The 27,424-nt window shown below is 34.0% G+C and overlaps 1 protein-coding gene across 1 annotated transcript in view; it reads left to right on the top strand.

Annotated features, from left to right (window-relative positions):
• The window catches only part of LOC127870027 (uncharacterized), a 62,811-nt gene that overhangs the window by 7,724 nt on the left and 27,663 nt on the right, over nt 1-27,424 (top strand). Inside the window, exons 5-8 of the mRNA XM_052412687.1 lie at nt 4,657-4,761; nt 8,574-8,795; nt 11,990-12,091; nt 13,655-14,121. Of these exons, the coding sequence (XP_052268647.1) occupies nt 4,657-4,761; nt 8,574-8,795; nt 11,990-12,091; nt 13,655-14,121 (896 nt within the window). The remainder of the gene's footprint in view (nt 1-4,656; nt 4,762-8,573; nt 8,796-11,989; nt 12,092-13,654; nt 14,122-27,424) is intronic.

The following is a 27,424-nucleotide window of genomic DNA, read 5'->3' on the forward strand; positions in this document are numbered from 1 at the left end:
ACTCCGCCCCGAGCCAATTATCGCTTAGTCTTAACAACTTTTGATCTCTTTGACGCAAGTCGGTATATTCCCTCGGGTCAAATGTGACGCATGACATAATTTTCTCAAGAGTCAAAAAGGGGTCTTCTGTAATTTTCAAGCGTCAAAACCCGGGAGCTCGGGTCAAAGGAAAGCCCTGGACCATCATTAAACTTGGTCAGAATATCTTTGCTTAAGATATCTAGGCTTAGTTTAAAAAATGGTTCTGATCCGTTTATAAACATGACCACCAGCCAGGGGTTTGGAGTTTTTCCTTATTAGACTATATGTTACCATTCTATAAGTCACATTTTTAGGCCAATTGTTGTAAAACTTGGTCAGAACATCTGTCCTAATGAAATCTCTGCAGCTGCTGAGTTTTTAAAATGTTTGCGGTCTGTTGAAAAACATGGCCACCAGAGACCAGGGCAGCTTGCTGTATATGGCCTAAGTGAAATTTCATGAACACTCTGGCAAATTTTTATTTAAATCTTTATGAAACATGGTCAGAACATTTGCCATGATGATTTCTCCGCCAAGTTTGAAACTGGGTTTTGAAAGTTTTCAAAATGGTGCTGGTCATTTGAAAAACATGGCCCCTAGGGGATGGGGCAATTTACTGTATATGGCTGTAGTTAAACATTGTTAACACTCTAGAAGCCACATATTTTGTCCAATCTTAATGAAACTTGATCCGGATATTTGTTATGATGATATCTGGAACCAAGTTCGAAACTTGATCATGTGAGGAAAATGACTAGGTCACTAGGTAAAATTTAAAAAAAGGATGTTAACACTTTAGAAGTAACATTTTTCGTGCAATATTAATGAAACTTGGTCATGAGATTAGTTCTTATGATGTTTTTGTCCGACTTCAATAATGATTTCAGTCCGTGGAAATAAATGGCCTCTGGGGGTGGGGCAGTTTTCCTTGTATGGCTATATTGAAATCTAGTTAACTGAGTTGAAGTCACATTTTTTACCCAATATTCATGAAACTTGATCAGAATGTTGGTTTAAATGAATTTCATTTTAATTTAAAAATGGTTTAGATCTATTCAAAATATGTTGCTGCCATGGGATGCACTAGTTTCGCTTGTAATTTTTGCTACAGTGAAACCTTCAAACACAGGTTTAAGTTGCTTCTTTCTTAAAATGATAACAACCATGAAAGAGATACTTTTATAAGTTTTTTTTTTATGAAGATAATTATGATGATGATGACCTATTGAAATTTGTATAGACAGCCTTTTATGCAGTTGTTAAAACCGTAAATTAATACAAGGTTTTAATACGTTTAATTTAAAAATGTGCGATAATAATGGGCATATAAATTATATCGTCATTGTTTCATTAGGTATTTTTATTATTTTGAACTACACCTCCTCAGAATAGTTTTGTGTTTATGTCTCAGGTGATGGTCTTCTTGTTAGCTCATCTATATTTTGAAAAAAAATTATGAGCTATTATCATCACCTTGGCGTCGGCGTCCGGTTAAGTTTTGCATTTAGGTCCACTTTTCTCATAAAGTATCAATGCTATTGCATTCAAACTTGGTACACTTACTTACTATAATTATGAGGGGACTGGGCAGGCAAAGTTAGATAACTCTGGCTTGCATTTTGACAGAATTATGTGCCCTTTTTATACTTAGACAATTGAACACTTTTGTTAAGTTTTGTGTTTAGGTCCATTTTATTCCTTAAGTATCAAAGCTATTGCTTTCATACTTACAACACTTACTAACTATCATAAGGAGACTGTGCAGGCTAAGTTATGTAACTCTGACTGGCATTTTGACAGAATTATGTGCCCTTTTTATACTTAGAAAATTGAAAATTTGGTTAAGTTTTGTGTTAAGGTCCACTTTATTCCTAAAGTATCAAAGCTATTGCTTTCATACTTGCAACACTAACTATCATAAGGGGACTGTGCAGGCAAAGTTATGTAACTCTGACTGGCATTTTGACAGAATTATGGGCCCTTTATACTTAGAAAATTGAAAATTTGGTTAAGTTTTGTGTTTTGGTCCACTTTACCCCTAAAGTATCGTAGAAATTGCTTTCATACTTGGAACACTTGCAAACTATCATAAGGGGACAGTAAAGGACAAGTTGCATAACTCTGGTTGTCATTTGTATGGAATTATGGCCATTTTTGACTTAGTAACTTTGAATATATGGTTAAATTTTGTGTTTAGATCCACTTTACTTCTAAAGTTTCAAGGCTATTGCTTTCAAACTTCAAAAACTTTCATTATATCATGAGGGTACTGTACCTGGCAAGTTGAATTTTACCTTGACCTTTGAATGACCTTGACTCAAGGTCAAATTATTAAATTTTGCTAAAATTGCCATAACTTCTTTATTAATGATTAGATTTGATCGATACTTTGACAAAACAACTCTTACCTGACATACCACAATAGACTCCACCCAAACCACGCCCCCCTCCCCCCCCCCAAATCCCCCCCCCCCAATTTTTTTTTTTAAAGATCATCTTATAAATGACCACCACACCCTTACACTATACCCCCCCAAATAACTTTTTTTTTTAAACATTGTTAAAAAACACAAATATTTATTTTTATTATTTTAAGTTTGAAATACCGTCCAATCATCCCCCACAAGAATCCCCCCCCCCTCAAAAAAAAAATAATAATTTTTTTTTTTCATTTTTTTGCATTTCTGGAAGATAATGTAATAAATGACCACACCCCCACACTATACACCCCTCTCCACTCCACCCCTCCCTTCTGTGCGATTGAAATTGAGATAGGTCCCTTCACCTATAAAAAGAAAAATAGATGAGCGGTCTGCACCCGCAAGGCGGTGCTCTTGTTTGCCTTTGAGATCATTCATGTTGTTTCCCTGAAATAGAATATTCAAACTTGCCATTAGGCTTAGGGCATCTGTTTAAAATGCACTCAATAACAAATACAAATTGACTCTGGCATGCATTTATCAGATTTTATACAGCATTATTAATAATAACGTGTTTTGCAGAATATAAGACAAAAGATAAAACTTTTTTCCAGACAAAATTTGCCTTTAATATACATTACAATGCATCTTATATGTACGAAAGGAACGTAAGTCAGAATTTCATAATTGCCAAATTCATAATGATTACTTTTACCAGGTAACTTTTATTTTAAATCAAACATATGAGAGTTTTCAACATTTTATGGATTAAAATGCATGTGAGAATGCATACTTGGGATTATTTCATGATAGTTAATGTACATCTTATATTCTGATGCATCTTATGTATGAATTGAATGTGAAAATTGAAGGAAAGTAGGGATTGTTCATATGCAACAAAGCGACACATTTTATAGTATAAATAAAAGATAACATGTCATTTGAATTTACATGGAAACCAATGTTATCACATGAGGATATTTGCTGATTTAGTTGTAAGATCATATAATCATCTGCCACTTGAGATCATGTTTGTTTTATACATGTATTACCATGATTGAAATTATAATATGATCTTACAAGGAATTCAACAAATTTGCTTTTGATTTCATGCTTTTGTAGAAAGAATTAATCTTATGGGCAAAATTTAACTTTGCATCATAAATTATGTTGTGTATTTTAATCTCATTTATAGGATGTAATATGTAAAAAAAGTGCCTTCGTTTCTTCATAGAGGTAGTTTGATTAAGTAATAAATTGTATTTTATGATTTATTTTATTTTGTTTAACAGATAGAATTAACATTTACTAATAGGCTATTAACCTATCATTAAAGAAAAGTAAAGTAAGGTCAAAATCCGATGGCTGGAACTCTTAGGGACCAACAACAAAACTTCAAGCCATCCGGTATTAGAGCCAACCAATTTTTAATATACTTGTGTTTACTAACATGAATCTACTATAGATTTGCATCTCCAGTTGAAAAGTGTGTGTAACTCTGTACTACTTTCTGCCTTAAAATCAATAAGAACCAAATATAATAATTAATATTTGTATTAATCAATATTTGAAAACAGGTACAGATACATTTAAAAAAACATCATATATTATCATATTTATCAGCAAGTAGCAAATTTACGGGTTTATGTTAAAAACTGCACTTAAACACAGCATGCATAAGCACCAAACACTTTGTTGAAAAAGGGAATCTTTTACTAAAATCAATAAACGATTGAGTTGACGACATAGTTGCAACCGCTGTGTCATCAATTATGGTGTTCCTTTAATCAAGTTCTCCATATCTATTTATAGCTTTATGCGACCCGAAGTGAGTTCTAGGCAAACAAACAAATGAATGTGTGAAAGTTGTGATAATTTGACCCTGGCGAAATTTTCAAGCCATCCAACTTAAATTTATATGAATATATAGATATACAAAATTGGTGCTTAGAGGATAGTTTGAGCCAACTGGAAATTCGAGCAAAGTGCGTTCAAGCCATCAAGTTTCGACTGTAGGTCATAAACTTGGCTCTGAGTCAGAATAACATTATCCGACCTTATCATTGCACTACAGCTAGAGTGAAATAATCAGGGTTTCATTCACTGGCATTATCCACTCATACACAGCCTGACATTAAATCATGTTTGGTAAATATCTGGTTTTCAAATATTGTTTTTTATCTAGAAATGTATCAATATAACAGTTCTGTTTTAGGGAAGCCATACAAGAAACTGCATAGGAACTTTCTGAAGGTTTCCTCGGAAGTAAAATCGGGCCTTTTGAGCATTTGCAAACCATTTTTGTACTGGCAGACTCCAGGTAAGACCATCTTTAGGAATATCACCCATTTGAGGAAAATGTTTCTTACAGTAAAAATCCTTTTTGTTAGATGAACACCAAAATTATTATTTAAGGGGCCTTTTTCTGGCTTCTGGGTTAATGTATGATATGAAATGTGCTCTGTGAAATGGGGGTTTAATGCATGTGCGTAAAGAGTGGTCCCAGATTAGCCTGTGCAGTCTTCACAGGCTAATCAGGAACAACGCATTCTGCCTTAACTGGATTTTCACAAGAATAGTCTTTCTTTTAACAAAAAAAATACAATCAAAGCGGAAAGTGTCGTCCCTAATGAGCCTGTGTGTACTGCACAGGCTAATCTTGGTCGCCACTTTATGCACATGGATTAAACCCCTTTTTCATGGAGCACAGCCTATATATATATGTGTTTTAAAATAATAACTGAATACTTTGCCTTATGCTGCATTATCAATCCCTGAAACACAGGTCCTTAGACTAAAAATTCTGTAGTATGCTTCTCGCTGGTTTTGTTATTTCAGAATATCATGCTAGCAAAACTATATAAGCATATGTAAACATACGTTCATTATTAAAATAAAGATGGAGACTAAAGAGTGAATTCATATGCTATCACTAAAATAAATCAATATGAATGTTTGCTTGATTTTCTATGAAATTGTCCAAGTTTGAAACTGAACTTAAAAGGAGCAGCATCTGTATTTTAACTGTCAACCTGCAAGTGCAACGCGATCACTTCAAAGTCCACAATGTCATCATTTAATCTCAAACATAAAAAAGTATTATGCCTAATCCCAAACATGGAAACAATACAGATTTTGCATAAATGAAAATGGAAGCAGTTTGTTTTAATAAAATTAAAACTACATTAGTAAAGAGTTCATAACATAAATCTGTCTGTCTTGTGAAATGACAAATCACAAGCCACTTAACTGATACTTACTGTTAGAACAAATGTCAAGCTATTTACTGATACATACTGTTTGAACAAATCTTAAGCCACTTTAATGATACATATTGTTTGAACTAATCACTTGCCACTTTACTGATACATACTGTAAGAACAAATCACAAGCCACTTTACTGATACATACTGTGAGAACAAATCACAAGCCACTTTACTGATATGTACTGTGAGAACAAATCACAAGCCATTTTACTGATACATACTGTCAGAACAAATCACAAGCCACTTTAATGATACCTACTGTAAGAACAAATCTTAAGCAACTTTACTGATACATACTGTTAGAACAAATCACAAACCACTTTACTGATACCTACTGTTAAAACAAATCACAAGCCACTTTACTTATACATATTGTTTGAACAAATCACTTGTCACTTTACTGATACATACTGTAAGAACAAATCACAAGCCACTTTACTGATACATACTGTGAGAACAAATCACAAGCCACTTTACTGATATGTACTGTGATAACAAATCACAAGCCATTTTACTGATACATACTGGCAGAACAAATCACAAGCCACTTTACTGAAACCTACTGTAAGAACAAATCTTAAGCAACTTTACTGATACATACTGTTAGAACAAATCACAAACCACTTTACTGATACCTACTGTTAAAACAAATCACAAGCCACTTTACTTATACATACTGTTAGAACAAATCACAAGCCACTTTACTGATACATACTGTGAGAACAAATCACAAGCCACTTTACTGATACATACTGTGAGAACAAATCACAAACCACTTTACTGATATGTACTGTGAGAACAAATCACAAGCCATTTTACTGATACATACTGGCAGAACAAATCACAAGCCACTTTACTGAAACCTACTGTAAGAACAAATCTTAAGCAACTTTACTGATACATACTGTTAGAACAAATCAAAAACCACTTTACTGATACCTACTGTTAAAACAAATCACAAGCCACTTTACTTATACATACTGTTAGAACAAATCACAAGCCACTTTACTGATACATACTGTGAGAACAAATCACAAGCCACTTTACTGATACATACTGTAAGAACAAATCTTAAGCCACTCAACTGATACATATTGTTTGAACAAATCTTAAGCCACTTTACTGATACATACTGTTAGATCAAATCACAAGCCACTTTACTGATACATACTGTTTAGACAAATCTTTAGCCACTTTACTGATACATCATGTTTAAAGGAATCACTAGCCACTTTACTGATACATACTGTAAGAACAAATCTTAAGCCACTTTACTGATACACACTGTTAGATCAAATCACAAGCCACTTTACTGACACATACTGTAAGAACAAATCTTAAGCCACTTTACTAATACTTACTGTTAGAACAAATCACAAGCCACTTAACTAATTCATACTGTATAAACAAATCTTTAGCCACTTTACTGATACATATTGTTTGAACGAATCACTAGCCATTTTACAGCTATATACTGTGAAAACAAATCACAAGCCACTTTACTGATACATACTTTTTATGCCCCCCACTATAGTACTGGGGGACATATTGTTTTTGCCCTGTCTGTGGTCTGTTGGTTGGTTGGTTGGTTGGTCTGTTGGTTGGTTGGTTGGTTGGTTTGCGCCAACTTTAACATTTGCAATAACTTTTGCAATATTGAAGATAGGAACTTGATATTTGGCATGCATATGTATCTCATGGAGCTGCACATTTTGAGTGGTGAAAGGTCAAGGTCAAGGTCATCCTTCAAGGTCAAAGGTCAAATATATGGGTCAAAATCGCTCATTTAATGTACACTTTTGCAGTAATTTAATATTCAAGATAGCAACTTGATATTTGGCATGCATGTGTATCTCATGGAGCTGCACAATTTGAGTAGTGAAAGGTCAAGGTCAAGGTCATCCTTCAAGGTCAGATGTCAAATATATGTGGCCAAAATCGCTCATTTTATGAGTACTTTTGCAATATTGAAGATAGCAACTTGATATTTGGCATGCATGTGTATCTCATGGAGCTGCACATTTTGAGTGGTGAAAGGTCAAGGTCAAGGTCAGCCTTCAAGGTCAGAGGTCAAATATATGTGGCCCAAATCGCTAATTTTATGAACACTTTTGCAATATTGAAGATAGCAACTTGATATTTGGCATGCATGTGTATCTCATGGAGCTGCACATTTTGAGTGGTGAAAGGTCAAGGTCAAGGTCAGCCTTCAAGGTCAGAGGTCAAATATATGTGGCCCAAATCGCTAATTTTATGAACACTTTTGCAATATTGAAGATAGCAACTTGATATTTGGCATGCATGTGTATCTCATGGAGCTGCACATTTTGAGTGGTGAAAGGTCAAGGTCATCCTTCAAGGTCAAATATATGGGTCAAAATTGCTCATGTAATGTCACTTCTGCAATATTGAAGCTAGCAATTTTATATTTGAAATGCATGTGTATCTCATGGAGCTGCACATTTTGAGTGGTAAAGGGTCAAGGTCAAGGTCATCCTACAAGGTCAAACGTCATATAGGGGGACATTGTGTTTCACAAACACATCTTGTTGAACAAATCTTTATCCACTTTACTGATACATACTGTTAGAACAAATCAAAGACCACTTTACTGATACATACTGTAAGACCAAATCTTATGCAACTTTACTTATACATACTGTTTGAACAAATCACATGCCACTTTACTCATACATACTGTTGCAACATTTGGCTAGCATAATATACCATACTGTATATATTTAAAAAAAGAATATTTTATTTAATATTTATTATATGAAAATTGTTGAAAATTTTATGGATATCGTTTTAACAGACAATTTTACTGAACCGAGAACAGAAGTATTTAAATCTGCTTTCATTTCAGAACATGATTTAGGAAAAATTGATTTACAAGGCATCAGAGCTGGGAAGTCTCGATTTCCACCTGAGTTTAGAGAGAAATATGCAGAAAACAGATGTTTTTCTGTTGCACACAAGGTCATGGATAAAAAGTACACGTGGCAGCACTTTGTGGCTGGAGATAATGTCCCACTTGAAGATGTCCCAATATGGATCAAAGAAATTACGTACATGATCCACGATAACAGTAAGATTTTCCATTTTGGTTAAGCTTATTGAAAGGTTCATGACCGTCTTCAGTCTGCCAGTCCTTTTGCTTTGACTTACTTTGATATTATAACAACATCTCCTGAACTGCTTGTCAGATGTTCACCAAACTTTACACTTATTATGTAAAACTGGGTGAGACAAATTTGTGCTTTAAATTAGGGATTGGTATGAATAAGCCATTGGAACCAAATGTCCGAACTTTTTAAAAATTGTTATAGTTAATAGTAAAATCATTATGTAAGGTATTTTATATGCATCTTTGAATACGTAGGATAAGGCAATCATTATTTCAAAACAACAATTGTGTGTGTGTGTGTGTGTGTGTGTGTGTGTGTGTGTGTGTGTGTGTGTGTGTGTGTGTGTGTGTGTGTGTGTGTGTGTGTGTGTGTGTGTGTGTGTGTGTGTGTCTGTCTGTGTCTGTCTCAGAATGGCATGGCAAATTGTATAATAATTTAATTTAAATAATATTGTTAAACATTGATCCAGTTTTATTTTGTTACTGGGTACTAATAAAAGGCTTGGCACTATTTGATTGTTTTGTGATTTAATATTATTGACCTTTGTGACAAATCACTGAATATGGACAAAGTTATGGGCCCTTTTTTATACCCCCCTTTGAAGAAGGCAGCATATAGAAGTCCCTCTGTCAGTCTGAAGATCCGTCAGGCTGTGAAGATGTCTGGCCCAAAATTCTTTTTATGCCCCCTTTCGAAGAAAAGGGGGTATATAGTTTTTGCACTGTCCGTCAGTCTGTCACACTTTTCGTTTCCGCTCTCTAATTCAAATAGTTTTCATCTGATCTTTACCAAACTTGGTCAGAAGTTGTATCAAGACAATATCTAGGTCAAGTTTGAATATGGGTCATGCCGGGTCAAAAACTAGGTCACGGGGTCACTTAGTGCATTTCAAGGATTTAGCATGGTGTCCGCTCTCTAATTGAAGTAGTTTTCATCTGATCTTTACCAAACTTGGTCAGAAGTTGTATCAAGACAATATCTAGGTCAAGTTGAAATATGGGTCATGCTGGATCAAAAACTAGGTCACAGGGTCACTTAGTGCATTTCAAGGATTTAGCATGGTGTCCGCTCTCTAGTTTTTTATGCCCCCAAAGTTGGGCATATAGCGATCGCACTGTCCGCCCGTCTGTCTGTCCATCCTTCTGTCTGTCCATCACACTTTGCGTTTAGGTTTCAAAAATGCTCATAATTTCTATGTCCCTTCAGATGTAACATTCATATTTAGTATGCATGTGTATATGGACTAGACCTTTCCATACGCACACAAATTTTGACCCCTTTGACCTTGACCTTGAACTTAGGGTCCTCGTTTAGGTTTGGGAAAATGCTCATAATTTCTATCAAAGCATTTATCGGGGGCATATGTCATCCTATGGAGACAGCTCTTGTTAAGCCATAACTTTGCTGTTTACTGAAGGATTTTAAAATAACTTGAAACATATGTAAACAATCATTATGATGCAAAATTAGGTTGAATAACAACACATACATAACTCAAAGAACTTTTCATTTAATTTTATTTTGCTATTAATTAAACAAGTCCACACAATAGTCATATCAACATGATACATAAGATAACTTTCATGATAAAAAATCTTCCAAAAAGTCTAAAAATCAAACAAAAAGGCAGACAGCCTGTACCTTATGGGTCTGGCCTGCAATTCACAAATAAATGAATCCCATGTCTATTGCTCTCTGAATGAATCCAAACTGCCTTTATACCAAAATTTGCCAATTGGTTGTCCATGGCTTTGTAGCTACAACAAACATATGTTACTCATAGATATATAATAACTTTGTGACCCACAACAAGTATGTTGGTCATGAATGTCTGAATATTTTGTTATGAAATCTGTCAATTTTTTAATCACCAATATACTTTTATATAAAACTATTCATAGACAAATACGGTATATGGATCATATCATTTGGATGTTAATATCGTTTCTGAATGGATTATTAAATAAGATCATGTAAACTTTATTATTGAAGTCTTATATTGTTATATTGGGACGATTGAACTTTACTGGTACGTAGAAAAGAATGGAAAAGCGTATAATTATATCGTTGCTAAGCGCGCAACACCTAACACCTAGCACCTAATGCAACACCTAATAATCCTTTTATCCTATATATTTCCTTAGTATCGGGGGCTATCGCCCCCAGGAACCCCCGCTTTGTTGATAGTGATAAACAACTGCGTACTGGTAAAGTTAAATCTAGCCGTTACATTTTCCATTGATTTCAATCTTAGATACTCAAAACTTTTATAAATGAAACTGAACGCTACTATGTTCGAATTGTAATTGTTCCGGTGACTTAAAACATTTTGTCAATATATTTCATTTCGTTATTCAATCCAACTCGATACACAAACAAAAGGGTCTTTTCAATTTCATAATTTTGTCAAAGTTATTTTAACCCCATTATGCTACAATAAGACAATGTGTCACATGTTAAAGCCTTCTCCCTACCTCAAAAGTGAAGATCACTTTTAGACGTAGGAGGTCCAATTTGATAATTTAACAGCTTGAAAACTCCTGTCCTAGCCATAGCTTTTCCATATGTGGATGATTTTTTTATATAACTTAGCACAAATGTTAACAGTCATAAGATGTTATGATGTATCATACATCATACAGTATGTAACACTTGCCATAAAGGTCAAGGTCAAATTAAGAGTTCAAAGGTCAAATTTAAATTTAAAAGAAAAATTTCAAAAATGTTAATCAAAGATCACTGTGGATATAGTGGATATGTTTTTTACCTATTAAAACCCTGAGATCACAGGTTCAATGCCCACTGTTGGAGCGTTCTTGAGATGTTCCCCCAAGACACCATGTTCTGGTTCTACCCAGGAAACGGACTCAATACCGTTTTAAATTAGCCTTATGCTTTTTTCAATAGAGCTAAAAGAAATAGTTTTAAGCTAAATTTGACAAAACCTCTCCTGATATAACTTTGCATAATTGTATACCATCATAAAATGACGGTCATGTGTAACACCGATCTCATTACCGGTACCTCATAAGTCTAGATCACACTCAGTCGTACAAAGTCAAATTTGAAAACAAGTGAAATGTGCATGCATGTCCTGTAATATAATGGACACATGTCTTGTTAGTTAATGAATTTTAAAAATGGTTTTATACAGAAATTGGTGTTGATGAAGGCATCTCAGTGACAGTGGCAGATACTGAAACTGGTGTGCAAGGAGTGACTGTGGTACCACATGACGCAGAGGCAGACATTATGGGTATGTCTTAAAATGATCATTTGTGCTTATCTGAACAGTTGTATGGTCGTGTAGGATTATTATACATATATATATATATATATATATATATATATATATATATATATATATATATATATATATATATATATATATATATATATATATATATATAGGACTGGTCCCATTCAAATATGTTATTTGGGTTGTTGTTGTCATTGTTTTGACAAGTTATGAGATTTTTTTGAACCTATTATAAAGGAACTATAATGTCACTTCATTATGATTCAGATTATTAACGTAGCTGGGGACGCATCTGTCCTGTCCTTCTGACTTTTAACTATCAAACTCTTCTCACTTTACTTTTTTCTCATTCTTACTTTATCTTCTCACCACCCATATATTGTCAAGTTTGGCGGCAGCGACGTACGATGTAGATTATAAATCAGGTTATTGTTACTTTTTTTTTAACTGTTACAAATAATGTCCTTAAGAAGAATGGTTTAACATTCTGGCATTCAAAGTGCACAAATTCTATATGAAGTTTTCTTAACAATGGTGTATATGCTCCTAAATATAAATTAATTAAAGCAATAAAGGCAATTCATGTTTGTACTTCAAATAATATCATTGTATCTATTTTACACATATAAAAGTAATGACCTTTCTGAATATAACTTGTAATATTTCCAGTGCCACTCACCCTTCAGAGCGAGTAGGCCTGACAATCCACTTGGTTGTTTTCTCTTGAAATCAGCATTTATTAGCAGTCTCTATTTATTATATTTATATTGTTATTATAGTTCTGTTAAACTAAATTGGTATACATGTACATTTGTATTGTATTTAAGTGTATGTGTGACATTTGACTTTTTTTATGCACACATTGTTTAAAATAAGTGGGCTCTGAGAGTGCTCATTATATTACATGCATATTTGAACTTGTTTATAAAAAAAACTTATATATATTTTGGTCTTATAGTGTGATTCCACAGTGTTTACAGAATGTTAAAACAACAATGAAGTAAATATACCTGTATTTGAAAAACTGTGTAATTTTGTATCACTTTTAAACAATTCAGTGGTCAATTATTTTGTATCAAAATTGCACACTGGTCTCAGTAGTATTTAAATTTGCAAACTTGTTTATTTGATGTTCAAATTTAATAATACCAAGCTCTTTAATCCATAGAAGATACATATGATGAAAATATTAAACATATTAAATTAAGTTTGAAAAAATTGTGTTTGCTTACTCACGACCTTAAATTTCATACATGCAAGAAATCCCGAGCTCAGCGGGATTGTCCCGCTTTTGTGGTGTTTGTACCGGCATCCAGATGTGAGATTATTTGTCCCGACATTTGTAAACAAAATGTCTTTTAAAAAGATATTCGGTGCATATCCTTACTTTGAAATGAAGGTAGAAAACTAACTTTTCTGAGTTTAAAATGTTTTTCTTGCACAATCTAGAAATCTAGAAACAATTCTATAACAAAAAACCTACAGGACTATATCTTGTTTTTATATCAAATAACAACATTGGTCGTTGTCCCTGACATTGAAAGTGCTTGTTGTTTCCAGATACAACAGAAAGTGATGCCATAGGTGGACATGATTCAATAACGCATAAGAGCATGGATAAGTTTGAGGAATCTCCCTTACCCCAACTTCCAAAGAGATACGAACCTGCTGAGCAGTTGCTGGTGAATGTGAATCCAAGAAAACCCTTACCATTTCATCCACATGCACTCGCACCTGTCTACAAGTGCTACAACGACATGCTGATCATGACTTCTTCTCCCTCTGGCATGCTTGCTTGGCGATCATCCACAGGCAAAAAGGCAGGCTCTTGGATGATTAGATTCATCAAAGAAGAGATAGAAAAGAGCACGGAAAAGGAGATTTTCCTTACGAAAGTTCTCACCAAAGTTGCCTATGATATGGCCAACCAAGAGACAAAAGTCAAAAATCATGTGCATCATGGCATGAAGAGTGTGTGCGTTGTTGACCATCAGCTGCTGAAAGCACTGATATTTAGCAAATGTGCCTAACAATGATGATTTGAACACTTGAGAAATGCCACAACACTCTTCAAATATTAATGTTAATATAAGAGTGTCTTTTAACAAAACAGCACAGAAATTCAAATATACCAGATAATTGAGCTTTTCTGAAATAAGTATAGATTTGTCAATATCTGTTCACACATAACTTAGTTTGGTGTTTATAAAAAACCAATACAATCAGTCATAACCTTATATGGTCGTAAAGTTGCAAACATTGTTTTTTTAACCATGCAATGGTTAAGTGGACATACAATAAAACACTTAGTTAATACTGTATTTCTATAAAAAACACAAAAAATAAAAATGCATATATTTTCAAATACATGTACATTTTTTAAATAGTTAGAAAAACAATTTTATTTATGTCCACATGCCTATCCACATACATGTGGATTAATGGATTGCTCCAGTATTTTTTAATAGTACTTATGCCAACTATATACAAGATAAGTATTGATGCAAAGCATCAAAGGGCGTCGGGAATTTCAGTGTAAAAGGCACTCAATTAAGTTACATGGAACGTTTTTTTTTCTACTGTAATTATTAATATATTGGCCGATTATTTTAAACAAAATAGAAAAAGATACTGGTTTAACCATTATCTATAATTTTGTGTTATAACTCCCAAATAACCATTATCTATAATTTTGTGTTGTAACCCCCAAATATTTCATAGTTCATTTTATTTACATTGGTTTCCTTTTTTTACTGGCATCCGTGTGCAGTTTTCATTAATGGAACAGAACTGTGTAGGTTTTAAAAAATCTGCTTCATCTTGTAAGCGTAATTTCATATTTTTCTCAACTTCAAGGGGAGATGATTCTGAACTTATTCTTACGTTGCTCATTTACGATAGGGGTTGAGTACTCATTGATATGAAAAAAAACCTGTGCAAGTTTGGGAACAATCGGATGAAAATTTTGGACTTCGAACAACTATTTCAAAATATCTCAACTTTTAAGGAAGATAATTATGGACGTAGAGGTCGGATAATGCTAAAGGGCCCATACCACCTGGATAGTAATACGTGTCGCGCTTCGCGCTCTATAAGTGGTTCTTAAAAAAAAACTCCGTGGAGTGCTTGACTCTAGGAAAACAAGTTGCTGGGACACAGCTCCTCCTTGATAAGCCGCTGCTTCCTTTATCACAACTCATTGTTACAATCAATAATACGTGTCACGCTCTATATGTGCTAGGGATAGTACTTAGGGCCTAAGATAGACAACCATAAAAATACATGGATAATAGATGTGTTGTTTGCATTTATTTGTTAATATAAAAACACGTGTATTTTTTTATAAGATTTTTAAGTGATGTAAGAAATTTTTATTAACGTTGTCACCACGCGGCATTCATTAATTTTAATAAAAATGTCCAATTGTAGTAAAATAGATTTTAAAATGTCTACATAAAATAAAGCTTTATTATATTTATTAACCTGACTGAAAAAAATTGTCAGCTGCCGAACTGTTCCGTTCGTGCCGGAACAGTTGCTTGCGCGATAGGTCGTCAAATACTACATTGATTTTCCACTAAATAAGCAATTTAGAAAAACCGCAAAATAAATATATTTTGATTATGCTTTGTTTTTATACAAAACCAGAAAGTTTCGCGTATTTGCCCAGTCCCTGTGATCTTTCCCCTGTGATCAGTTGTTGATCAGTTATTAATTAAAACAATTAGCTTTGCATTATTGGCAATAAATGTTGTAATAAATGTAATAGGCACAAATGCAGTACTTATTTACACTAATTTACACAAAAAATCACCACTATGCAAGATATTCTTAAAACAAAAATATATACATTCATCCGTAAAATAACTTCTCCTCCCATAAGCGAAAAAAAATGCATTACATACTAGTCGCCGCTCTCCAGAGCTACGTCAATTAACCTACAATTCTTTGTTCATGTTATCATTTTTGTCCTTCAATGATTGATTTTTAATATTAAATTTGCATATAATATGTGTCATGTATTTAATGTCAAGATTTTGTTATAATATGTTTTGTATTAAATTGTAAGCATATGCTATGGTTTATAATAACTTTGTTACTGAAGTGCTTTGGTTAATTTTTATATGCATTAATCAATACATTAATTGAAATTAGGCAATGTATTTGAAAAGTTGTTAAGTAAACGCTGGTTGCATGTTTTATGAAGTGGGATGCAGTTTTCATTGCATCTGTCATTCTGAGCGTATAACCATACATGTGTCCCAAAGCTTGTGTTTTGAACTCAGCTTTAATTTTTGAATGGATTGGTCTCAAACTTGAATGACCTTAATGTATAGATTATCATAAAGAAAGCAATTTTGGTTGCTTTTTTTGGCAGAGTTTTTGACCATTGTTTGTTTTTCCCATGTATAATATTTAGTCACCTGAAGCAGATGTTTTCAATTACTCTTCGACTAATTAATGGATCTCGCTTTAACTTTTGCAGTTGAATTATAATTATGTTTAGATGATCGTTAAGAAAGGAAATTTGGCTGCAATGATTTTTGGCTGAATTATACATCTGTATCTGATTTTGTCACTAAAGAATAAATTCTGGTGATCACAAATGATTATATTTATTAGTCAACTAAAAAACATTTCATTTTGATTTTGAAATGCGTTACGTCTGTAATTTGGAGGGCTTTGGGTCTTCCTGGTTTGCACTGAGCCTAGGTGATTATTAGACAATGGCTTGAGTATACTGAATGAACCTACATTTTGTATTAGGCATAGTAACTAGTACAGGTATTCAATTGAAACTTAACACATGTCTTTGGGATCACCACCCAAGGTCACTGACCAAGGTCCATAACTCTAACCTGCTAAATAGATGTATGCCTCTTTACTTGACCCTGTACTCGTTACTTTACTCTGTACTTAAATAATTGTGGTTAACATTTGCCTGTAACAACTCCATAGTGATTAATTATAATAAATTTAAATTTAGTTTCTTGGCATGGTCACATTTCCTTTTTTTCAATTGAGTTTGACTTTAAGTTTACAAATGCTATATAACTACTACAGATATTCAACCTCAAATATGAATTTGAGATAATTATATTCGTTAAATGACAGAAAATATACATGATACTATCAAAGCAAAAGAAAAGTTGAGCGTGTTTACATTGTACAGATTTTGTTTTGGTACATTAATACCCCTAATTATGTTGAAAAGTTAGTTTAAGTGTTGCATATGTATAGCATACAGGCAGTTAATACTGTCGGGAGCAATATTTGAACTAAATTTGCACTTAAGTCTATATAGATCTTTATCGTTCAGAAAGTAGCAATTGAGGTAATGGGATTTGGGGTCATGTGACACAATTTGTCATTGAAAAAGTACTTGTTTGCAGTGTTTATCATTATTATTTTTGTAAATGTACATACATGTACTCATTTGTGAAAACTCTTTTTGTCATCAGAATAAACATTCTTTTATGATAATTTGTTTGAAATGATGCATGTTAAATGCATGCACATAATTTCTCTCTATATTTTTTAACTGGATATCATCTTGTAGTTCGAAAACATTTGTCTTTCATGTAAAATCCTGTTCATAATTTAGTTCATTTATCATATTATACGATACCGGTACATATTGGTGGATATATTAACAACATTTTGTTTTGATCAAATTAGTCTATAATAAACAATTAACTTTATTTTGTATATATGTATAATATTATTGAAATATAACTCTTTGGTTAAAAAGCAATATTTTTGTCCCATTAACATTTTTGTAGTTAAGCAATTGTAGAAACGGTTTACATTCATTTTCATGGTAAAAAACACTCTTTTTATTCCAATATTTCGCCCAAATGGGCTTTATCAAAGTTTACAAATATGAATTTGGGTTTACATTAAGTTTATAATTTTCACAGCAACAAGATGCACTGTTCATCATGGTGTGATGTTACTTTTGGCAATTTTCAGAGCCATGATTATAACTGAACTGATTGTTTTCAATTCTTTAAACAGGGTTACTGTAAATATTTTTAGCTGATTAGCATATTATAGGGAACTTTAAGGACACTGTTTTGTCGGTCGTTACATGCATGAGTGAGTGATTGCATGCATGCATTCAATAAAAAACTGCTTCTTCTAATGACTTTCTTTCTTAAACCCGTAGACAGATTTTAACATATTCAAGATTGCAAGATTCAATATTTTTTGCAACATTTCCAGAAGGCCAATAAACCATGTGGACACATTTTAGTACATACCGTGTGATATCAATATTTATAAACCTATATACATACTTATGACAAGTACTCAAAATTATGAGAAAGCGAAGTTTGCCTTACAGTGTACATTATACATTATACATTAGGCATGCATAAATAAAATAAATCAATAATGAAAAGCTGTTTATACATATTTAAAATAGTAAATATTTAAAAGGAAGAGTCATACTTATTCAAACATGTTTCATTACTTAAAACATACATTTACTCGTCACCCAAAAACATAATAAGGCAATAACAAGAACCTACAAAAAAATACTGAAAATACAGTATATATACAAATATAAAATACAGTTGTTTTTCGATAAAATTAACAAACTAACAATCTTTATGACCTACCCTAGATGAAATTAAGGTTGAACATGTTAGATTCTTATCACATAAAAATTAGGCATTTATTTTCCTTTAGAAAAAAACACAGCGCTAAGAGAATCGAAATAGGCGTTATACAAGTAAATATTAACAGTTTACTCTTTGATTGATTGATGTGAGTAAAACAATTTAAGTGTAAGAAACTGTAAACCTTTGTATATTAATGTTGTATGCAACACAAAAACGTATGGTAGATGGCATTCATGGAATATATAATTTAATTAAATTTAAAACAGGCACCCATTAAATTCCTTTTTTGGCTAACTCCAGCTTTAATAACAAATGAAATGTACATACATTTTATTCACATACAAAAACAGCAGCAATTTACATGTTTGAGCTGCTCAACAGCATAAATAGATAGATATGCATAGAATATGTTTAATGGAGAAATCTACCTGTACATATAATAGACAGTTACATGTTAGTTAATCTAACTAACAAGGGCTGTTTGTAAAACATGCATGCCCCCCATATGGGCTGTCAGTTGTAGTGGCAGCTATTGTGTGAATACGTTTTTTGTCACTGTGACCTTGACCTAGTAACCTGAAAATCAATAGGGGTCATCTGCCTGTCTTGATCAATGTACCTATGAAGTTTCATGATCCTAGGCCTAATTATTCTTGAGTTATCATCAGGAAATCATTTTACTGTTTCGAGTCACTGTGACCTTTGACCTATTGACCTAATAATAAATAGGGGTCATCTGCCTGTCATGATCAATGCACCTATGAAGTTTCATGATCCTAGACGTAAGCATTCTTGAGTTATCATCCGGAAACCATTTTACTGTTTTGAGTCACTGACCTAGTGACCTGAAAATCAATAGGGGTCATCTGCCAGTCATGATCAATGTACCTATGAAGTTTCATGATCCTAGGCATAAGCATTCTTGAGTTATCATCCTGAAACCATTTTACTATTTCGAGTCACTCTGACCTTTGACCTTGTGACCTGAAAATCAATAGGGGTCATCTGCCAGTCATGATCAATGTACCTATGAAGTTTCATGATCCTAGGCTTAAGCATTCTTGAGTTATCATCCGGAAACCATTTTACTATTTCGAGTCACTGTGACCTTGACCTAGTGACCTGAAAATCAATAGGGGTCATCTGCCAGTCATGATCAATGTACCTATGAAGTTTCATGATCCTAGGCCTAAGCGTTCTTGAGATATCATCCGGAAACCATCTGGTGGACGGACCGACCGACCGACCTACAAGTGCAAAACAGTATACCCCCTCTTCTTCGAAGGGGGTCATAAAAATGCGGCATGGACACAGTTTTCCTAACATAGATTCTCTATCCAAAGAAATAAGTTATATAAATGTTTGCATATTTGGTCTGTTTTTGAAACGTGAAGTTATGTATTAACATCTTAAATCTGTGAATAATTGGCATCTAAGCAAAACATATTCGTGTTTGGAACGTCTCTATGCAATACATATCCTTTTCTCAACATGTGTAGGGTTGGGTTTAGACCATCTGCAACTTTCTGTTCTCAATCTCTGAGAAGATAATCTATACAAACTTAATATGTACATGTTAACATTATATAATACACAATATGGTTGAAGATGACAGTTTGCTATATGTCTATAGAAAACAGCTCAACTCGAGTTTATGAATAGACCGTTCCAATATTAAATAACATCATCCGTAAGTCTGATTAACAGCACAAGAAATGCAGTGTTTTGACCAACATATTTTAGTGGTAAACTAAGAGTTAAAGAAAAAAATCTCTGAAATACTAAAGGTCAGGGATTTAAGAATATCTGTGTACCATTGCTTAATGGTCCTTTTTAAATTAGTTTGAATCGTGCCTGGGGTTCTTAAATGGCCACACTTTAGGGGTCACATGATATATATTGACTTATATTGCACAATAAATTCCCTAAAGCGTTTTCTCGACATCTACAATGCAGATAGTTGTTTTACGTATACCATAATAGTTTTCATGGTGGTCCTCTACAAAGTTTGTTCGCCATCATCACCAAATTAGGATCAAATTAGGTCCGGCCCTAGGGTAACCTGTTTCACATATATGTATAGAGTGAAATATATCTGAAACCTCTTGTTTCTTCCTGTACAGCTACTTGATGGGTACATTCATATAATTGTTGTACATTCAATATACATTCATGTACAAATCTAAGTCTAAATCTAACCTTAGCATTTCTAGTTGGTCGCGTAGCGACCAGCTAATGTTGTTATCCAAAATTAGGACTATCAAATGCGATTGTCCACAACGAACTCTGGTTAATTGAGACAATAAATATTGTATAAATAAAAAAGACATGTTTTTTTCCAAGTCATGGATTTTAAAGCCGGTTTAAATCAGGTCATTTATATTTCTTAACAAAGCAAACGATTTCCGAAAAAATACCTTCAATTCTGTATGTTTTGTTTTCGTCGCTACCCACGTATTTTTTTTAGTCGGTTCGGCTTATCTACGGAGAGCCTACTACTATGTCGCAGAAGAGATTGTTTATGAATGATTAAGATTGTTTATGAAAGATTATAATAGTCCACTTTCTGCTGCGTCTTCATGACGTGGTATTTTTGCTCAGCCCATTCATAATCTGAGGCTATTAATAGATGCGGCTGCTGATAAACAATGGAGAGTCCAATTGCACGGGTATCAGGTTACGCTTGTTAATCTGAGGCTATTAATAGATTCGGGAAAACAACGCAATTGTATAAGGTTGCGCTTGTTTATATTTCAAATTTATAAAACGTTGAACATGAGTTCAACAATAACATCAGGTTTACGATAGACAACAACAAAAATGCTTCATAATCGCTTAAAACCGAATATAACAAACAATTAAATATAACACGAATGATCTGTTTCGTAACCTCGTTCATGCTTCTACAGCGGGGATTTCTTGGAAACGTTCTTTTGTTCTCAACAGATAGCGGCGATCTTTTGTATTTACGGGTGCTGACAACGCAATAGTAGAAGGTTAAGCTTGTTTATATTCACAGTTTTCAATTTATAAAACGTTGGACATAAGTTCATCAATTACTACAGGTATACTATAGTTAACCTCAAAAAAGCTTTATAATCGCTAAAACCGAAAACGACTAAATAGAACAAGAAATATCTTTTTAAAATGTAGTCGGCGTAAACGCTGACTTTGAAATAAAGTTTGCAATTTACTTTTCTAAATAAATAAATAAATAAAATGAAAACAAAAGTTCAACTATTGTGTTTTTTCACTTATAATTTGCATATTCACCGCATGCAATGTGTGTTGTCAGTGTCAAACCACACATTAGTGTAAGAAGATAAAAAATATACTACGGGAGTGCACATCATATGTGTCTTCACATGCCTTATTATGAGTATATTTCTTTACTATCGAAATATATCGTATGTTAATGTTTGATTTAAAAGCAGTTTTCTTTCGACACATTTAAATCACACTTTTATAGCCGCGTCATGCGAAAATAGGTCTCATGCGTTTCGACCAGCGTTTCTTAAACACAACATGTGCATTTGCGCAGTCTGGTCAGAGGTTATGCTGTTCGCTATAAAATCACTCAATATGTTATGGTCTCATTATGTATCTCCAGACTGAGAAATGAGCAGGCTGAATGGGCTATATATATATATGATGGGCGCATATGAAATAAGACACACTTTCGCATGACGAGGGTCATTAAAAATCTCATTGCGAATTGTAAATGGCACATTTTAGCACAATTCTTTTCGATACAAAATTGAATTCAAAATAGCAAACTTGTAAATAAGGGCAGCCTATCCAGGCGTTCAGGAACGATTTCCAGACGTGCTGAAGGAGTACGGCAAACATTGTGGTTGGATAATTAAACGATTTTCTTCTTATCGTGACACTATACTATTTTGGTAATGAATGTTTTCTCATCTTGAAAGCAAAACTGAAATTCTGCGAAATAGATTTTAACGCGTAATTGTAACTGGGCCACAATTTGTGTCGTTTGAAAATTCAGAGAGTAGTCCGGAATTCCTTACACTGAACAGTGCTACATCCTTTGCGCTGAGCACAGACACAGTGATGTAGCCAAAGTTCAGAGGTTTTATCTCGAACCTGCCTATGAAATATTCGAAAATATTCATGCGTGTCTGCTGGCGTTATGTAAAAGTCATCAAGATGAAAAGCTGAGTAGAACAGCTACGCCGAAAAAGCGCATGAGTGCTCTATACCTATGTTTAGGTAAGAGTTGTTGACACCGTGTGAACTTCTAGGGTTACAAGTAATGCATAAACAACAATGTACGGGTCAACAGGGCTGTCTTGATGACTACCTAATTCGTGAGTAAAAAGTATTGCTCGCAGATTTATTATTTATTTATTTTCATCAATGATCTTCTTGTATATTTTGAATTTGTATATGGTGTCAAAAATCAAAAGTTTTGTAAAGTGAATTTTCATCATGAAATAATATTCTTAGTGAGATAGGTATTCGATATTCCAACAATATTAATTTAATATGATGGTGAATGCAAATTGTCTTTATATTCAGTTCTCACTGCCATTTTTATCATACTTTCTGTTCTTTCAGAACGTCCAAAAAAGGCCATGTTGTTTTTATTTTGTCTAAGTTATCTCTATGAAAAAAATAGGATGATAAAAAGTGCACACAAAGCTCGACCCGTGCGTTATGAGACAACCTTCATAAATGTGAATGGCGTGTGTTCATCTCAAACGTGCGATTAATTTTGAAAAATGAATTGCGTCTTAAATTATGCAATAGCGAACAACTTCAGTGCCTTCAGCGCTTTGATTATTTCTAATGTGGTCCATTAAATGAACAAGGCATGTGTCTGTAGATTGTGAATTTCTAAAACCTTACTGTAATTCATATAATAAATTATTATCTACTAAATAATTCTCAAGCTGTGTATAAATACCTTAATCCAAAAATTTTGAAACAATGCTTAAAATGCTAACTGATATATAGTTTCCAACATCAAGATTGCTGTCTTTCTTATACAATTGTTTCACTCTTGCTTCCTTCATATTATCAGGTACACAGTTTTCAGAAATAGACTTACTTACTAATGGATACTTATGGATATTTTCCAGCACAGGTCAAGCCTCTTCGCCGGTTCAGAGTCTTCATTATAACCTTCAAGGTCGCGACTTATGTGACTTCCGGTGTTACAATTAATCGCTGCCTTATAGTTGTATAGCATGTCTTGGTTTTTCCAATGATTGTCAAGTCTAATTTTAAATGAATTTATAGTTTTAGCACTTGCTACACGGTCCGGGAGACTATTCCAGACTTTTGCTGCTCTCAGTGTAAAGCAGTGTTTTCGCGAAACTGAATGTTGGTCTTTGTACAAAGATTTTGTGTGTATTTTCTCTAGTTGTTTTACGTTTAGAATGATCTTTCCTCCACTTAATAAAGTCTGCAGCTTCTTGGTCATATTGACCACTTGAGATTTTGTAGATTTCTATCAATCGCGAAATATTCCATGAGTTATCTCCACACTCAAACCAAACAGCGGAATACGGTTGATATTCGCTGAAACCGCTTCCGGTTGGCCCTATGATAGGCGTTATCCGAATAAAAACAAGTAAGTAATAAGGTAGATGTACCTGTTTGAAGACTAAATTTCTCCATCGAATCGAGGCATCGGCGGCCATTTTTTCTCAAATCTGACCACGTGATTCCCCGCATTGAATCATATCTCCACGATGTCTTTTATAATTGAGCGTTGGGAGTTTAAGTTTTTTAGTCTTTCTTCGTAATTCAAGTTGTTAAAGCATGGGAGTCGCTTTGTGGCGCGTATTTGTACACCTTCAATTAAGTCATTGTGTTTTCAAGATGAGGGAACCAGACCGAGCTGGCATAGTCCAGGTGTGATCTTACAAGTGCTTTATATAGTGGTAGACATGTTTTTTCATCAAGGTTTTGGAATGTCCTTCGAATTATTGCTGACATGGAGTTGGCTTTTTTTAAAAAATTTTCACTTATATGTTTTTCGAAAGAGCGCTTGTCGTTTATTATAACCCCTATGTCTTTCTCCTCATTGGTTCTTTCTAAAGCTTTCCCAATAAGTTTGTATTGGAAGTTAGTGTCTGGTTCATTTTTTCCAACGTGGAGGTATTTGCATTTGTCAGGGTGGAATTTTAGCCGCCATGTATCACTCCATTTTGTTTATTGTTTTAGATTAGATCGCTTTGCAGGATTTCTCTGTCTTTGTTGTCGTTAATCAGTTGGAATATTTTCGTGTCATCTGCAAAAAGGTATACTGAGGATTGGACAGTATCTGGCAGGTCGTTTATGTATATGACATATTCATAATAACAGTTACAGTTATTTTCATAAAACTAGCAGAATCCTTTAAACACCTGGCAGGAATTTCATCTAGACCAGTGCTTTTAGAAGTTTTTGGTTTTTTAGTTCTTTGAAGATAAAAGACTCAGAAACATGTTTTAAGCGGTGTTTTAAAGGGATCTTTTCACGGTTTGGTAAATTGACAAAATTGAAAAAAGTTGTTTCAGATTCGCAAATTTTCGTTTTAGTTATGATATTTGTGAGGAAACAGTATTACTGAACATTTACCATAGTCCAATATAGCCATTATATGTATCTTTTGACGATATGAAAACCTAAAAATTATAAAGCGTTGCGACGCGAAATGATTGAATAATTTGGAGAGTTCTGTTGTTGTCGTTTGAATTTACGAAACTACGAAGATTGCTTATATAAGGTATAAAATACTTAACTTGTGCATGCCCGGCGGAATAGCCGAGAGGGCTAACGCGTTTTTACTTCAGACTAACTCCAGGATTCCGGGGGTCACTGGTTCGAGCCTTGGTACCGGCTACTTTTTTTTCCTTGTTTTAATTTTATTCTTGATTTTTTACTGGAGCTTTTAAGATCCAATGTTTACATTTATCAATATAAAGCATTTAATGACAAACTTCAAAATATGCCAAAATCTGTGAAAAGGCCCCTTTAAGGCAAATTTGCTATTACTATTAACATTTCTATTTCTGTAAAAATCTAGTCAACAAGGCTCGAGAGTCTAAATGAAACAATTTAGTAGGGGTGGGTAACTTTTCAACAAGCTTTGATGCAACTGTAGTAAAGAAATTGTTAAAGTGAGAGGCTACCTTTTTGTTAGTAAGATGAGTTGTTTTTACCACGGGTCAGATCAAAATTTCATATAGCTCACCGTCGAACATAAGCTCATATCTACCATGTGTGTAAGTTTCAAGGTTCTAGTGCTGATAGTGTAGGAGGAGATAGTGGCAAGGACAGACGGACAGACAGCGGAGATCAATACAATATCCCCTGAGAATATTATGTGAGTTTTGGATACATATCAAGTTTATCATGCAAGGCTTAGAACCATGGTGGCGCGAGGCTTGCCTAGCGCTTACATGGTTCGAGCCAAGCATGATACAATTGATCTTTATCCAAAACTCACATAATATTCTATTTATCCTATTACTTCCTCCCCTTTTCCATTAATAATGATAAAATATCGCATTTTCTGACGATTTTATCTTCCCGTAGCTGACGAAAAAAATATTCTCACATTTTTGGAAAAACCCTAATCTGATCTAAAAATAGCGATAGTATAAAGCTAAAGTTTATACAAGTGTTGTTGTTCTATCGATTTTCATCTGGTAATAGGATATTTTTTTAAATAAAATATACAATAAACAAGGGCTGTTTGTAAAACATTCATGCCCCCCATATGGGCTGTCCGTTGTAGTGGCAGCCATTGTGTGAATACGATTTTTGTCACTGTGACCTTTGACCTAGTGACCTGAAAATCAAAAGGGGTCATCTGCGAGTCACGATCAATGTACCTATGAAGTGTCATGATCCTAGGCAAAAGCGTTCTTGAGTTATCATCCGAAAATCATTTTACTATTTCGGGTCACCGTGACCTTGACCTTTGACCTTGTGACCTCAAAATCAATAGGAGTCATCTGCAAGTCATGATCAATCTACCTATGAAGTTTCATGATCCTAGGCGTATGCGTTCTCGAGTTATCATCCGAAAACCATTTTACTATTTCGGGTCACCGTGACCTCGACCTTTGACCTAGTGACCTCAAAATCAATAGGGGTCATCTGCGAGTTATGATCAATCAACCCATGAAGTTTCATGATCCTAGGCGTATGCAATTCTTGAGTTATCATCCGGAATTCATTTTACTATTTCGGGTCACCGTGACCTTGACCTTTGACCTAGTGATCTCAAAATCAATAGGGGTCATCTGCAAGTCATGATCAATCTACCCATGAAGTTTCATGATCCAAGGCCTATGCGTTCTTGAGTTATCATTCAAAAACCATTTTACTATTTCGGGTCACCGTGACCTTGACCTTTGATCTAGTGACCTCAAAATCAATAGGGGTCATCTGCGAGTCATGATCAATGTACCTATGAAGTTTGATGATCCTAGGCCCAAGCGTTCTCGAGTTATCGTCTGACAACCACCTGGTGGACGGACCGACCGACAGATCGACCGACAGACCGACCGACAGACCGACATGAGCAAAGCAATATACCCCCTCTTCTTCGAAGGGGGGCATAAAAAATATGCGACCCAAGAACCTTCATTACCAGTGTTAATTGTAAAGTAACATACAAGATTTCATTTAAACCACTGAATGAACTAAGCGACAACATTTATTTTCCGGATCTCTCCGTAAAATG

The sequence above is a fragment of the Dreissena polymorpha genome, chromosome 2 (genome assembly GCF_020536995.1).
Source record: "Dreissena polymorpha isolate Duluth1 chromosome 2, UMN_Dpol_1.0, whole genome shotgun sequence".
NCBI classification, from domain to species: Eukaryota; Metazoa; Mollusca; class Bivalvia; order Myida; family Dreissenidae; genus Dreissena; species Dreissena polymorpha.